Source organism: Panthera pardus, unplaced genomic scaffold, assembly GCF_024362965.1.
Source record: "Panthera pardus isolate Hobbes unplaced genomic scaffold, ASM2436296v1 HiC_scaffold_16, whole genome shotgun sequence".
Classification (NCBI taxonomy): domain Eukaryota; kingdom Metazoa; phylum Chordata; class Mammalia; order Carnivora; family Felidae; genus Panthera; species Panthera pardus.
Genome location: NW_026526721.1, coordinates 77795145 through 77811920, shown reverse-complemented (window position 1 = coordinate 77811920; position 16776 = coordinate 77795145). Strand labels below are relative to the sequence as shown.

General features: G+C 38.1%; 1 protein-coding gene across 4 annotated transcripts in view; it reads left to right on the top strand.

Moving 5' to 3' along the window:
• TPRG1 (tumor protein p63 regulated 1) overlaps positions 1-10066 on the top strand; it is a 215501-nt gene extending 205435 nt beyond the window's left edge. For all 4 annotated transcript variants that reach the window (XM_053903544.1, XM_019463493.2, XM_019463492.2 and 1 more), the window contains exon 6: positions 9537-10066. In XM_053903544.1, coding sequence (XP_053759519.1) covers positions 9537-9731 — 195 coding nt within the window. In that variant the 3' untranslated portion in view covers positions 9732-10066. The remainder of the gene's footprint in view (positions 1-9536) is intronic.
• The last annotated feature ends 6710 nt before the right edge of the window (positions 10067-16776 follow it).

The following is a 16776-nucleotide window of genomic DNA, read 5'->3' as shown; positions in this document are numbered from 1 at the left end:
TGATGGTCAAATGGCCTCTTTCCAGACATTCTTGCTTATCTCTCAGCCTCACCAACCTATTCCAATCTCTGTATGCATATACTTTGCATTACTCATATAAAACAGTTGTGAGAATAGGAAATAATCATTTTTTGGCATTGACTTTCTTGTTACAAGACATAAAAATAATCTCATGTAATATTATGTAATCAGACTATATTTATTGATTACAGTTTACATGTTTTCATGTAATTCAACTAACAAAAACCCTGTGAGGTCAAGATAGCTATCTCTGTTTTTAAAATGAGGGTACTTAGAGTGATTAAGTGAATTGACTAAGGTATTAAAATAAACTAGCTCCCTTTCCACACCCAAATAATTTGTAAATAAGCAGGAAAATGGACATGAGCTTGAAGAAATTGTGTGTGTGTGTGTGTGTGTATTCATTGATGTGATATGTAATGTGATATATTTCTGACAAAACTTGATTATCCTCAATTGTTTCACACACTTTTTATTTATAATTTGTAGTCTCATCTCCCCTGTTTTAACCATTTTCTTGCTGGGTTCTTAGGATGTGTGGAGAGTCTTGCTGGAAGGGACTAATGACTGAGCCCAGAGCTGGTAAATAACAGTGAATGGTCATGAATGCTTTATAACCAAATCAAAATGATCTACAGTCCAATCCTTTTTACTCTTTTCTGGCATATTTACCCTTTTTTTCAAGGGAATTATGAAAGTGAACCAACGTGTTAGCAATTAAATGTAACTTTCGTTTCCCTTCACATCATTTTGACAAATACTCATTGAATACCCACCTAGCTACATGCTGAGCAACGTGCTAGTAAACTGGGATACTGAGAAGAATAAAACAGATTTTGCCCTCCAGACACTTACAGAGTACAGGGAGAAGGTAAAAAAAAAAGTAATTAACAAATTATAATTTAATATGCTAAGACTGTTAATAGAGTGGGATTCACAAGGTTCTATGGGAGCCCAGAAGAGGGAACAAGAAAGTCCAAAAGCTAACACGTATAATGATATCTGAAGTGAAACTCAAAGTATGAGTGATTTAAGCATCAAAGGAGGTGGGGGAAATACATTTTAAATAAAAGAAAGATGGTTGGAACCTGCAAATTACAAAAGTACATGAAATGTTCTTGAATAAAGAATAATTCATTTTAGCTAGAATTCAAAGCATGTGTATGTACGCATATGTGTTGGCAGGGGAGAGTTGGGGAATGGAATAGGAAGAGGGTGCGGATTAGGATATATAGGAACCTCTCTTGGAGGAAAGAAGTTTCTGCCTCATCCTCCTTTTTCTCTCTACATACCTGAACATACCACAATCAAGGTGTCTCCATAAAGATAATTCCAGGTAAAATATGTCAGGATGATATAAACATTCTATCCAGCTGTGTGACTGTTCAAGTGGTTTCCAGTACTGGGTATTGGATGGATTTATTCTTTATCTCCGCATGCTTCATTTCCTATAGAGCAACACTGAAACCTATAGCCTGAAGGTTTGGAAAACCTGCTCAGCTGAGGAATGCACGCCTGCAGGCATGAAACCTGGTCTCTTTACCCAGTGTAAACAGGAAGCAAGTTATGGTTGTAATAAGGAAAACTGAGACTCTGGGCAGTGAACTGCTGGCAGACAGCACCTGAAGTAAACCAGGAGTGCAGTCACTCAGGTGGTAAATACTTGCTGTAAAGTCCATAAGAACGTTCAGCACTCCCCCCTACCTCCAACGAACGCACCCACCCACCCACACACACCACTATACTTTACCCTAACCAGCACACAGCTCCTATGTAATCAGAGTTGTTAAAACTTGACCCTCTGTTTTTGAGACTGGAATAAAAGAAGGAGCCAGGGGTGGGTGTATAAAAGCTTTTAGAGAAAAGTATGTGGCTGGTGGCATTCATATCAGATGACACCGCGTTCCTGTCACACAGACTGAGTTCAGGTGCTTGAAATGCTCAAGAGCCAGTTTGGGGACTTGGCCTTTTGTCTGCCTTTCCTTCAATGCACTGCTTGTCACTTTGTCTTCATGGTCCCTCCTCCTTTTAGAGGGAGCACTGAAATGACTAGAAATAAAGTGGCATCTGACTCTAATGAGATGCCAAGTTCATTGGGTATGAAATAGCATCGACTCTTTCTTTCCAGCACTCAGATTCTGAGGCCACGGAGGATTCTCATCAAATGAAGCTTATGATGAGGACTGGAGAAGCAGTCAGTAATCTAATCTAAAAGCATTTATTTATCTATGAAAAGGTATCCCGGCAGTCCAGAGGGTGTTGGCAATGGGAATGCTGTGGTGAATTACAGCTTGGTCTTTAAGAAGTCCTAGTTTGATGGCGATATTGTCAAAGATTTGCTGATAGTATTTTTGATTATTGGTAATAGGCTTCCTTAATGGCCTTTGCACTCTTACTCCAAATTCCAGCCTCATTTCATTCCACTTCCCCAACTCTTCCTAAAATACATGAATATGTGTACCTGCACATGTGAGCTTATGGACAAACTCTCCATTCATTAAAGTTAGTTTAATCTTTACAGCCACCCTCTGTACTTGATGCTATTAATATTCTTTTTTGTGTGGAAAAGGAACTATAAAATTTAGAGAGGTTGGATAACTTGCCCAGAGTCACACAGCTAATGAGTGCCATATCTGCAACTTAAGACCAGATCTGTTTGATCTCAATACCCATGTTATATCATACATACTTCCTTCAGTTCAGTGCTTTTCAACAGGGGATGATTTTACCACCCTCCCATCCCCCTGCCGGGGTGGCATTTAGCAATGTCTCAAGACATTTTTGATTCTCACACTTAGGGTGAGGATACTATTGGTATATGGTGGGTAGAGGCTAGTGAGGCTGCTTAACATCCTAAAATACAGAGGACATTGTCCCCTGTTGCAAAGAATTATATGGCACAAGATAGCAATAGTCCTAAGGTAAGGAAACTTTGGTTCACTTACGTAGACAAACAGCCACAATTGTGACTCTAATTCTTAGAAAACTGGATGAAATATTTAAATGGAGATAAAAGTGAAATGCAATAGAATAAAATATTAATTTTTGCCTTGAGTATACAAGAAGGCATTGTGAGAGAGAGGGTATTTGAGCTTGGTTTGGAAGGATGAATAGGAGTATAGACAATATAGATCTTTGCGGATTGAGTAGGCCCTATGCCTCTTACGCCAAGTCAGAGCTAGAGGTTGCTAGGCAAGCTTAGTACGGTGTTTTTCAAAAAAATTTTTTAGAAGCATAAGACTTTTAAAAATAAAATCTTGAAATTGAAATATGTAAAATGGTTAAAAATAGAGCAGATCTAATTGGTATGATTGCAGGGACTGGAGGATGTTACCTGCTTGGCTTCCATATCTTCTCCCCAAACCCTCAGGAATATCTGTCATCCCAACATTGTTAATAACAGCATTTCCTTTCTTTTGAAAAGAATCTTTGTCTGGATGATAAATTATATGGTCATCCAACCTATGAAGAAATCTAGTGTTCAAAGGAACATGTTTTGAAAATCACTGAGTATAATTTTTTCCTATCCCTTCTTAAAAATAAGGAACACAAATCCTTTTCTAAATAGTATAATTTTACTGCTCATAATAGCAGTATATTATAGAAAGAGGACTTTAACACACTTAAGTCAGGAGACTGGGATTCCAAGACTTTGCTCAGTTGCTTATTAGTGATTAGCCATTGGACAAATCTCTGAAACACTTGGACCCTCAGTTTACCTATTAGATCCCCTATGCATTGTCCCCGATGCCTAGCATCTTGTCCAACAAAGCTTTCTGAATTTGTGGATTTCTAACCCCTGCCCTATAGTCTATCTTGTTTATACTTTATGAATATTGTTCTTGACTATAGGATCTATAATTACTATTTTGGAATTGTTAACTATACATGTGGTCTTATCATCTGTTTATTTCCTCATGTCCCATGCTCATGTATCCAACTGGCCATTAGAAATTACTAAGAGGCTTACTGGTTAGGCACATCAATCACGTCTGGAACAGAATCCTTGCCCCTTGCACCTCACCACTTCCAAGTCCTTCTGCCCCAGGCTTTCCCAACCCAGTAATGATATCACTTTCTATCCAGTTGCTCAGACCAAAAATCTAGGTGTCATCTTTGAGTCCTCTGTTCTTTTCATCCCTTATATTTACTCATGCCAGCAAGTTGTATGGCTCTACCTCCAAATAATATCCCTAATTTAACCAGTTATGTTCTCCACTTCTCTCCTGATCCAAGCCACCATCATCTCTTGCCTGGACTACTGAAGTGATCTTCAAACTCCTCTTATCTTCTGGCTTCTAATCTTGACCCTAACAGTAAATTTTCCATACAACTGTCAGGATTATTAAAAACAACAACAACAGCAACAACAAAACATACATCACTGAACTTATTTTTAAAATCACTTCAATCCAGAGTCCTTAATATGGCCGACAGGATGCTTTGGGCCTAAGATTTCATTTCGATCTCTTTTGATCACTATATTCTAACTACACAGGCTCTTCCTCTGTTTTCCTCAGAAGAAAACTGAACAATGGCTAAATTTGCAATGGACAAAAATCAACTTTTTACAGATCTTTTTTTTTTAATCTTTATTTTTGAGAGACACAGCATGAGCGGGGGAGGGGTAGAGAGAGAGGGAGACACAGACTCTGAGGCAGGCTCTAGGCTCTGCGCTGTCAGCACAGAGCCCGACATGGGGCTCAAACTTATGAAATGTGAGATCATGACCTGAGCCGAAGTCTGATGGTTAACTGACTAAGCCACCCAGGTGCCCCCAAAAATCAACTTTTTGATTTAATTTAATTATATGGACGTGAATTCATTCAATGACAATTTTTTCAGAAAAAAAAATAGACAGTAATACTTGTATTACTTTGATATAGGTTCATATTAAAAATATAGAGATAAGAGAAACAAAGTAAAGGTGTCATCTTGTACCTGTTTTTCTTTTGCATTTATCTCCTTGATCAATTGAAAACTTCAAGAATCTTGGGGAACTAATATTTAGGATTTTCTTTCAATCTAGAGTTTAAAGGCTTTTTATTTTGAAATAATTTTAGGCTTACAGGAAAATTGCAAAGATAGTAAAGTTTCCATGTACCTGACATTCAAATTATTCTAACAACTTACATAATAACTATAGTAGAGTTATCAAAACCTGAAAATTAAACATCACTACAATAATATTAAGTAAACTACAGGCCTTATTCAAGTTTCACTGGTTTTTTTGTTTTGTTTTTCCTAATGCCTCTGTCTGTCCCAGGATCCAGTTCAGGATTATGTATTACATTGAGTTGTTCTGTCTCTTTATTCTCCTCCGAACTGTGACAGTTTCTCAGTCTTTCTTCTGTGTTCATGATCTTGGCACTTCTCATGAATACTGGTCGGTGTTTTTGTAGAATGCTTCTCAATTTGGGTTTGCCTGATGTTTTCTCATGATTAAATTGAGGTGTTTTGTTTTGTTTTGTTTTGTTTTTTTGGAGCAGATACTACAGAAATGATTTATGTCTTCACTGCATCATATTGTAGGCTTATGATGCCTGTGTGTCTTATTACTAGCAGTATTAACATTGATCACTTGTTTAAGATAGATTTAAGATGTATGCTGGATTTCCCCTCTGCAAAGTTAGGATTTTTCCCTTTATAATTGATAAATATCTTGGGGGAGATACTTTGATACTCAACCCATGTTTTTTGAAATTATAGTGTCTGAGTGGAACTTAATGTATCTGTTGGCATCCAGGGAACTCTGTTACTTTTAAAAAGCTCATATCAGAGTCAAAAAAATGTTTTCTGGAGTCTGTGATTTGTATTAAGGAAATTGGCATTCCAAATATGGAATTGAAGGGAATAGAACTAAGAAAGTTAAAGTCTTGGGGCATGTGGGTGGCTCAGTAGGTTAAGTGTTTGACTCCTGATTTTGGCTCACGTCATGATCTTGTGGTTCATGAGTTCATGCCCCCCATTGGGCTGTCACCACAGAGCCTGCTTGGGATTCTGTCTCCCTCTCTCTCTGCTCCTCCCCCGCTTGCTCTCTATCTCTCAGAATAAATAAAAATAAACTTGAAAGAAAAAAGTTAAAGTGTTTTTGCCTATAAATAATGAAAATATTTGTACCTATAAATAATATGCTTTATAAAATGCTTTTGAATAATTCACTTAAATTCATGCAACAATCTCCTGAGGCTGACATTCAGGGAACTCTGTTACTTTTAAAAAGCTCATATTAGAGTTAAAAAATTATATGAATGATACAAATGATAAAAATTGTACAAATCTCATGAGGTTGGCTTTTACTATCACTATCATCACCATTATTAGTTTCCCTTTTCAGATCTAGAAACTAAGGCTCAGTGAGATTGTATGGTTTTTCCAAACTCTAACCGTTAGTAACTGATAGGGCAAGGAAGCATACCTGGCCCTATGCATCTATGCCAAGCATTTTCCCACTATACACAGTGATGGAATATATGTGGTTAGATAGCAGTGAGTTCCCCATCATTGGATATGTCCATGTCCAGGGATGTAGTTTTTTGGTGAGGATGTGTCAAGGCAAAAACAACAGATGAATGGCTAGAATTGATAAGCTTAAGGTCACTTCTAACCTTGAGATTCCATGATTTTCAACCATAATGATTCAATGCCTATGTTATTAACTTATTCTGTCCTTTTTGATTTTCTCTTTTGGAAGTTGAAGAAAAACCACTTCTTTCTGCTTTTCTTATTCAATCAGCTAAAGCACTGGTGGAAGTAGCTGAAAGGAAGGATGTCTTTCCTTCCAGAATCCCCAGGCTGTTATGACTCCAGTTTGTATCACTCAATGACAGCAATGTTTAGATCTCCAAGAGGATGCTGGGACTGCAAACGAGTAATAAGAAGTGTCTTCTGTCTGTCTTCGCTTCTACAGACTGAAGCTCAAGCAAAACCCTACTTCTGTGTTGGTTTACATTATTTAGCCTCAGTGAAGTGAGTTTATTTATTTTTTAAGCTTTTTTTTTTTTTTTTTTTTTGAGAGAGAGAGAGAGAGACTGTGTGTGTGTGGGGGCGGGGGGTAGGGGCAGGGAGGGAGAGAGAGAGAATCCCAAGTAGGCTCTGTGTTGTCAGTGTGGAACCTGTTGTGGGGCTTTATCTCTCAAACTGCGAGATCATGACCTGAGCTGAAATCAAGAGTCAGATGCTTAACTGACTGAGCCATCCAGGTGCCCTCTGAGTTTATTTATTTATTTATTTATTTGATGTTTTGATAATATTCAATTAGGTAAATATTACTTTAAAGAAAAGTAGAGAAATACATCTGTTTATTTTGAAAACCTAGAGATATTGAGGTACTCCAGCAAACTATATTATTTTCTCATCATAGCCACTAATTTTTGTTACTTATGACATTATCTAAAAAAAACCTCATAGATTTCAATGCTTTTCAAAAGAAGAAACTAAGACTCAAAAAGAGGAAATGAATTTACAATGCCACACAGGTATAAAATTATAGAAGTTTTATTTGCATGGCTTTTTTTCTTTTTCTTCTTTCTTTCTTTCTTTCTTTCTTCCTTTCTTTCTTTCTTTCTTTCTTTCTTTCTTTCTTTCTTTCTTTCCTTTTTTTTTTTTTTTTTGTAGGGTTGCCAACTGCCAATAGTTGATACATTCTAATTTGTAAATGTTTTTTCCTTACTAATAAGGAAACTGAAACTGGAATGAAAAAGTAGTTTGCCCAGGGGCAATTTGGTATAAAATTAAGTATCCAGGATAAAATCTCTATGGAAAATTGTTATGGGGAAAGACTACAGGCTTCTCTTTCTTCACTGAAAGATCACTCTTATGTTAGTCCCTTAAAGCAAAGATTGGTCTCCTCTTGGAATCATGGGAAGAATAATGGACACTTTATAGAGGATGCTTAATAATTTGAATTGATATTGGAATATACTCTAATAGGAGTCTTAATTTAGGTTCACTAGTGAGCCAGTTGCCTAGGAAACAGATTTGGATCTCACTGTGAATAAGATTTTATTCCTAATGTTCTTTTTTACCATACTGCAGAAAGTGGAGTGACTGTGGGTAAGTCATTTACCTTCTATGAGCCTTGGTTTTCTAATATGGAAATGGTGATACCTTCTTTTACATACCTAATACATTTATGTTAGAAAGAGATCATGGATATAAAAGAGCTTGTTGGAAATAGAAACATGAACTTTTGTTTCATTTCCTTGCTTATATATGTTTATTTTTTTAATTAAAATTTCTTTACATTTATTTATTTTTGAGAGACAGAGAAAGACAGTGTGAGCAGGGGAGGGGCAGAGAGAGAGGGAGACACAGAATCTGAAACAGGATCCAGGCTCTGAGCTGTCAGCACAGAGCCTGATGCGGGGCTCGAACCCATGAACTGTGAATTCATGACCTGAGCCAAAGTCGGATGCTTAACCGACTGGGCCACCCAGGCGCCCCTATATCTCTGTTCAGAATGCTCCCTGAATTACCCTCCCCTTAACCCAATTCAACTTGGCTTGACCAAAATAAGGATTTTTTTTCCCTCATTTAACTTAAAAGTTCAGGATAGGCTGACCTAATAATTTGAATGATTTTGTCAATAATTCATCTCTCTCTGTATCTTACTTCTTCCACCTTCGTTGGCTTCATTCTCAGGTTCTCACTATGCATGGTAAAATGACCTTGAAAACCTCCAGGCTTTCTATCAGTTTTGCAACAACATTGGTCATGTGCCCTTACCTGCACCAATCTCTGTGACCAGAGAAATGGACTCCTCTGATTGCTTAGACCTGAGCCATATGCTAAAGTAGACTCCTCTTATACTATTTGGGCTAAACTGGAAGAGGGTGGTCCTCCAAAGAAATAAAGAGGTACTCGTATTGGAAGAAGAATCTTAAATGATTGAAAGGATGCTGGGTTGAATAGAAAAAACAGCTGCCAACCAAGCCCTCCCTAATTCCATTTCACCTATTGAAACTCTAGGAACCCTTTGATGATTGTCTCAAGAGTTTTCTTTTGAAGTCATTTCTGATCCTCTTCCTATGTATGATTTCCCCCTCTTTTGCATTCCTTTACCATCTTATTATGCCTGCTGTTCATTTTCATGAACTTTGTATAATGATTTACCAAGTTCATTTCTTAGATTATTAGAGTGTTACTCCTTTGGACACAGAGACTATATCTTACTTGTATTTAAATCTTCAGCAGCCAGCAGGCATCTGATTCATAATAGACTATCAGCAAATATTTATTAAGCTGACTACTAAATGCTGTACAAATTACGAAGGATGAAAAACAAACAAGATGAGGCAGATAATTTCATTATGTACATAATTTATTGACTGATTGATTTATTAAAAGACTAACAGAAGCAATGTTGACAATTCTGAGAAATGACATCTATGTAAGGAAGTAAGGATAGCTACAGCCCCAGGACAGTGGTCAACTTTTGTGAGGACTGGCTAGGGAGGAAGTGTGTCTGGACCAACTCTGCATTTACTAACTCTGTGCCTTCTTTTCCTCTTCAGTTGTCTGGGTTCACGTCTAAACTTGTTGCAGCGATCCAGAATGCCCACAAGAATTCCACTGGATCTGGAAGAAGAAAGGGACTGATGGTGTTAACTGAACCCATTTTGATTGAAACCTACATGGGGCTGATGTCATTCATTGGAAACCGCAACAAACTCGGCTATTCCCTTGCCCGTGGGAGTATTGGTTTTTGAGACTCCTTCTGGCATTATAAGTATGCCATCCATTGATCTACCTTCATTGAAGATTCTGTTTCAGACCACCATATATTTGGACTGACTTAGTTCCTTTTAAATACTATTACATGGTATTGAACACTTAGTATCTTAGGAAATCTATAATCTTGATTAGACTGATAGATGCACACTTCAGACCTCATATAAGAACAATCAAATTTCCTAACCAGAAAATAAATGCTCTTAAGCTTATCAAATAATATTATCATTGAATACCTGATCATAAACTGAGGGCAGAGTCTCTGGCTTCTTGCTCCTCTCTCCTCCAAATGTAGGCATTTTTTGGATCTTGAGCTTGAGCCATTTGATTCTGATGTCTTTCACTGGGGTCTGACTATACTATTTTAGCTACTCTTTTTATGAGAATGCCTTCCAAATCCGTATTTCCATCCCTGATACTTCTTCAAGATTTAGTTTTGTATTTCTGTCTGCTGATCATATATATGATTCAATGGCCACTCATATTCAGCATCTTCCAAATCCTGGGTTTCTCTGTGGCATTTTTAGGGTCCCAGTCATCATTCGTGAAATCCATCAGTTTTGATATATCTAAATTCCTTGCCAGATAATTTCATCTAGTATCTTTCTTAGTCGGTTTGGGCTGCTACTCCAAAATACCACAGACTGGGTGGCTTATCAACAAGAGAAATTCATATCCCACAGTTCTGGAGGCTTGAATGCACAGTTCAGGGTGCTGGCGCCTGGTCAGGTGAGGGCCCTGTTCCCAGGTGCAGACTTCTCGTTATATCCTCAGACAGTAAAGGGGCAAGAGGGTTCTCTTGATCTTCTTTTATAAGGGCATTAGTCTTATTCATGAAGACCCTGCTTTCATGACCTAATCACCTCCCAGAGGCCCTACCTCTTAATACCATCATATTTGGCCTCAAGATTTCAGCACATGAATGTTGGAGCACACAAACTGTCAGACCATGGCAGGACCAAATGTATGTGTGGCTTAGCATAGTACCCCAATGCCCAGATGTCAACCTTAAAGTTCATTCTTCTTTGAAAGTTTTTCGTGAACTCCTTTTCCTTTCCATATCCGCAGGTATATATTATTCGATCAAGTCTTTAATTCTGTTCACCTGGATGATTGTCATTGCCTTTTACTTGGAATCTTTGATCCGAGGCTGACACTGTTCTAATCCATCCTGCATTTGGTTGCCAGATTTCTAAAGCATAGTTTGGCCCTATCAATCCCTGCTCAAGAACTTTTAATGGCTCACTTTGTTTTGCATTTTTTTTGTTCAAACATTTATTTCATTTTGTTTTCCAATAGCAGACCCTTTCCTTCTATTGAAATCTGTTTTGGATGCCCAGTATGTGAAACAGATAGAAGTGAGGCCACCGAGATTGAGGGGGATATTGGAATGCTCCTGGCTTCTTCTTTTTTGGGTCTCAGAGGTACCTTCTGTGGAATGTCTCTGGGTCCCAGAAGGTATAGAGGAGCACATTTTCAAAAACACTGTCCTACCTTATTCTCTTTCCTTTGCTCTTTTATCTCATATTTTCTCTTTTTTTTTCTCCCCGACATGTCTCATTTTGAACACAACTCAGGAGATATCTTAACTGTTTTCATCTCTTCAAGTTTCTTTTCTTTTTTAATTTTTTCAGTTTTATTTTCTATTTATTTTGAAAAGAAGCTTTGAATGATCAACACCATAAATATTATGATAATCAGCTTTTTAAGCATGTCCCAGGACCCAAAGTTGAGACACCTTGGTTGGTATTCACGTTAAAAATTCTACCTTTTTTTTTTTTTTTTTTTTGGTGGAGGGAGGGGTTGTGCAGAGTGTTTTTAAAGTCTTCTCTTCTAAAAACTTCCTCAATTTCAAAGATTTGTCCTCTGTTTCATTCACAAACATCAATTTGATGCAGGCATTCAAAACCCACACCTTGAATAACCATCATTTTATTTCGTCTTTGTCTTTGTTTACTTCCATTAGTGTTTCTCTCCCTTTCCCTCTTTCCCCTTCCCAGCACCCACTCCCCCCTCCCCATTGATGGCAAATATTGTTACAGTCCCCAAGGCAGGGAACTTCTATTCAGACTGTAAAAGGAAATGTTGAAATTCTTAGCTGTCCTGTCAACAGTAGTGGAATGAAAAGTCGTTGGATTGTTTTGGCAGTGGTTCTAAAGCAGGCATAATTGGCAAATTATTATAACACTGCTGCCCGAAAATCTCTGTTTGCCTCAAGATAGTGGCATTTGTTGGCAGAAGCATCTGAAATGTCCAGCACATTCTTTTCCATTACCATTTAAGGATCAACCTGACAATAGACTTCTTTCTGCACATTTGCCCCCCTTGTAACCGAGGACAGACTGTGTTTCCAAGTGACTCTCTAAAGGACACAGTGCAGCATCACCAGTGCAGAAGATGAGAGGAAGGAGGTATCTCTCAGCCCTGAGGTCCAGCCTCTAACAATAGGATAAGCATTTAATAATACCAAAGCTGTTTAATATGGAGAAGAACAAGCTCAAAGATAACAAGGGAATGCTTTTAACATTTCACAAAAACTGTCTAGTGGATAGCCCATAAACTGATACATAGGGCCTCGGCAGCAGGTTATGACCAGAGGGTGAGAAGATTTAGGAATTTGGAAGGCAGTTCAAGATAAGAGAGAACTTCTTATAGGTAGGAATGTAAAAAATGGAATGGGTTGCTCCTTGGAATAGTGAGTCCTTCATCCCTTGATGTGTTCAAGTCAGGACTAGATAAAGTAGATAGAATTGTGTATGGGATTGATAGATGGGTGATTGATATAATACTTTAAGGCTAGAGACCTTATGATTTTCCAAATAACTGTTGCTAATGGTTAGACAATTAAATCAATTTGATTTTTTTTTCCTTTGGAAATAACTGAATCAGCCATATGAGACCTTAGAAAATTACCTCAACTTTCCCAGGATTTAATTTGCTCCTCTGTAGAATGGAGACAATGATACCTTTTCTTCCCACTTCATAAAGATCTTGTGAGAAGAACTCAATGAAATAAGGTTAAGTTATTGTATTAAATAAAAAGCATTGAGCACATGCCTGTAGAGTGATATGACTTGGAAGCAGAACGTAGGACATCTTAAGGCAACTATATTTAGTTATCTCAGAATTTTTTTGGTCACTATGGACCTACTGCCCACCATTCTTGCATTTGACGCTTGGTGTTCTCACTTGGGTTTTAAGCTCAACAGGACATACAAACTGCAAACAAGGGGACCTAATATATGCTCGGGCTTTTCATTCAGACTGGCATCTGAGCTACACCAATAAAGTTTCCAAAAGGGACATCATACATTTGGTTGGGAATAGGATAATTTACAAGAGGCATGAAGTACCAGGTATATCATCATAAAAATTTTATGGTTGGTCATCCTGTTTATCTGATCTTTATCTCATTCAGGAAATCCCACTAGAAAATACCCAATATGTCACCTTTCAAAAACTGCTTGAGCATCTTTATTGACAGATTGTTCAAGGTCTCCTGATACGTCTTGGGCAGTTCTGATGGTTAGAACATTCTCTTTATGTTGATTTAGACTCTGTAACCTCCTCTCAGTAAAAGAAAAAAAAATTCTGGAGTGGGTTTAGTCTGAATTTTCACACCAGGATGTTGGACATTTGGGTACAGAGGCAAGGTTAATGAAATCTCTAATGTTTCCAAGAAGGGGAGCTGTAACTAACTGCTAAGCCTGACCTTCAAGTGGGCAACTGGGCCTCTTTGGAAGCCTGACCTTTGGCCATTCTCTAAGGCAGAAAAGAGAAGCCAGTTTGCATGATTTGGATTTTTTTGCCTTGAGACCTGTTCTCCCAGTCCCTGTGCTGAAACATTACTAAGAAAGCCGATTTACAGAGCCTGGGGGCTAAGGAAGCATAGAAATCATCCAATGCTTTCATTTCACAGAATATGAAGCAAAGGTCTGGAAACTGGAAAGAAATTGTTTAAAAAGCAGATGGTGGATTTTTGGTACTGGGATTAAATTCTAAAGCTTATAATTTCCTACTTCTGGCCCACTGCTCTTTGCATATATCTCTATTCCCAGGGAAAGGCATATTATCTAAATCAGGGCATCATAGTTGCTGGGTTAATGCTGAGGTGAGAAAACAATAGATCACCGTTGTTTAGGGGGGAATTTCCAGAAATTACCTGTCTTAAAGGCTAAGGTCACTCATAGAACTCTCTGATTTCCTATCTGATCAAAAAGCCCAAACAAAGCTGCGGAAGCAGGCAGAGCCAGCAGATATTTTGTAAGGCAGCTTTACCTCTGCCTGGCATTTTGTAGGGCAGGACAGAGGAGGGCAAAAGTATTAAATTTAGGCTTAAAAGCTCCTCAAAAATTCTTTACACACAAGAGACCAAGTTGGAAAAAAGAAGATGACTCATGCCAAGGGGAAGAAAGAGAGACTAATGCCTGTGGTTTTCAAAGGTTAACAACAAAAAAAAAAAGCCCAAGTATTTGCACAGGGATGAATGCTCATTGGCTCTTGGCCAACAATTATACAAGGGCTTGTGCCCACATCCTGTAGCTGTGGTTTAGGGACGCTGCTCATGAGTGACTTCTTATGCTTAGTGGCAGGAAACTTTAGTCACTGATGTGTAAACTCACCTTTGGTCTGCGCCTCCCACAACGTGCTCCTAAGGCAGTTAGGGGGCTAGGCCTACAGATTTCCTTGCAGATACCTGCTTCCCAGAGGCTAGGGAAGAACTCCTTTTGAGGCCTTGGAAGTGACTGAGACCTGATCAATACATAGCTTATTCCACTCGATTGTAGCAACCCCTTAGAATAATTCTGTGGCCACAGGGAAGAATTTATGATATCTTCTGCTAAACTCTCGCTTTAGCTTCAAATCCCAAGACAAAAAAAATGCATGACCTAGATTTCATTTCAGGGCTGCAACCAATGGGAAATATGAGAGGCAAAGTCGTAAGGTTGCTCCTGAGACTAGATCTTGTATCTGATGGGGTATTTTGCACTCAGTCTTAACAAGTTCTTAGCAAACATCTTACAAGTCTCCTCCTTGGTGAAACCAAATGGAATTTGCAAAGAATTGCTCAGAAAGCGGATGGTGAATTTTTGGCAATACTGGGATTAGATCCTAGAGTTTCCAATTTCTTATTCCTGGTCTGCTGTTTTGTTTTGTTTTGTTTTTTCCCCAGGTACCTCCATTCCCAGGGAAAGGATGACTTCTAAATCAGTGTATCGTAGTTGGGGAGGGGGGTGGTTAAATTGAAGTCACAAAACAATGGGTCCAATGTAATGAACTCTTGTAGTTTTAGGTAGGAAGGGTCAGGATGCTACATTATAGATAGAGAATATGTCAAGATCATGTCAAGAATGCCCTCAACCCAAACATGCATAGCAGCTGCAGGCTGAGCTTCTGCAAAAATATTTCCAGGGCAGAGAATCTCTGACTTTCTATGGCAGCTAATTCTGCAAAGCAGCTGCAGCAAGTAGAAAGTTTTTCTGAATATTGCACCCAAATCTTCCTCTCTAGAAATTTATCTATTTAATCCTAGATCTTCCTCTTAAATTACTCAAAATAAATCAATTTTGTATTCCATGTGGTCACACTTCAAATAAAGGCAGCTAATTGGTACTCTCCCCAAAGAAATGCTTTTGTGTGTGTGTGTGTGTGTGTGTGTGTGTGTGTGTGTGTGTGTGTGTGTTTTGATGCAAAACCCCCAGTTCCTATAACCGTTCTTTATAGGATGAGTTATATAGAGCCCTTATTGCCCTTGTCTCATTTGTGGTATTCTGTTTGGTTAACAACTCTTCAAAAATATTGTATTCAACACTGGCCCAGCAATTCAAATATAGCCTGACCAGTGCAGATTAGAGTGTGGTTTTTCTTCATTTGTCATCACACTACTGTTAATGAAATTTACATTTTCTCTATCATACTGCATTTACATGAAACCTGTCAATTTCATACTGTATATAACATACTTTTTTTGATTTAGTAATCTCATTTAAGAAACAAATGAGACCACTTTAGTATGGATTACTCATAGTAAACCTATGCTACTTCCTAGGAATCACTGCTTTTCCTTTTTGGCTTTTAAATTTATTTGTTAATTTCTGTCGCTACAGTATGTGTTTTATCCTCAGTCAGTGACAAATTTCCTGGCAACCAACATTATTTTTAAGTGGGATTATCTTTTTTTTTTTTTTTTATGTCTTCAATCTAGAGGACAAGGTGAGCATGGCTACCGTGCTGGGCAGCTAAGCCAAAGCAATAGTCAGAATGGTTTGATCCACAGATGTCTTTGGCATTGGTTAGTTGATTGTTTTGTTCCTAGAGCAAAAATAGATGAGCAGCTCACTCAAGTCTTATTTGCTCTGTATACACAGGAGTGAATGGAAGCATGACTGGAATCAGCACGTGTTACCCCAGGATACCATTATCCTCACTGAATTCAAATTGCCCAGTTCAATGGCAACAATTCCCATGGTCATTTCTGACCTAGAAAGAATGGTCACAATGGAGCCATGTCCTCAGCATGTTGAGATTCCCCTCACAAATGTATTTCTCATGGCTTTGGTGAAGAAAGTGTCAAGGGATGTTCAGAGGGAACATAGAGGGGAGGTGGGATCCTATATAATCATCCATTTTAGGCTTTAGATGCTTTCCTTGAGAATTTCAGCTTCATTCAGTATATACATCCTTTGGCCCCATGTTTTATACAATTCACCACGCAAACGAATTGAGCCATTTTTAGTGGCTCTTATACCTTGAATCTAGAATTGTGGCCTTGGTGCACTGTAATCAATAAACTTTGCTCCAGTATTATATTTCTTCTACTCTGCTCTGATATCCTTAGCATTGGTTTCCATTCATGTTCTCCAGTTTTTTTGTTGGTATAAATTAGCAAAACCTATAATTATTTGAGGGCATATTTTACCTACTCATGAATCACACATTTTTTACTTGTTAGAAACTGAATGTGGTTATAAGTCTTCAAACAGTGAGAATGGATTATGGTACACTGTAATCAAGTGCTGACTC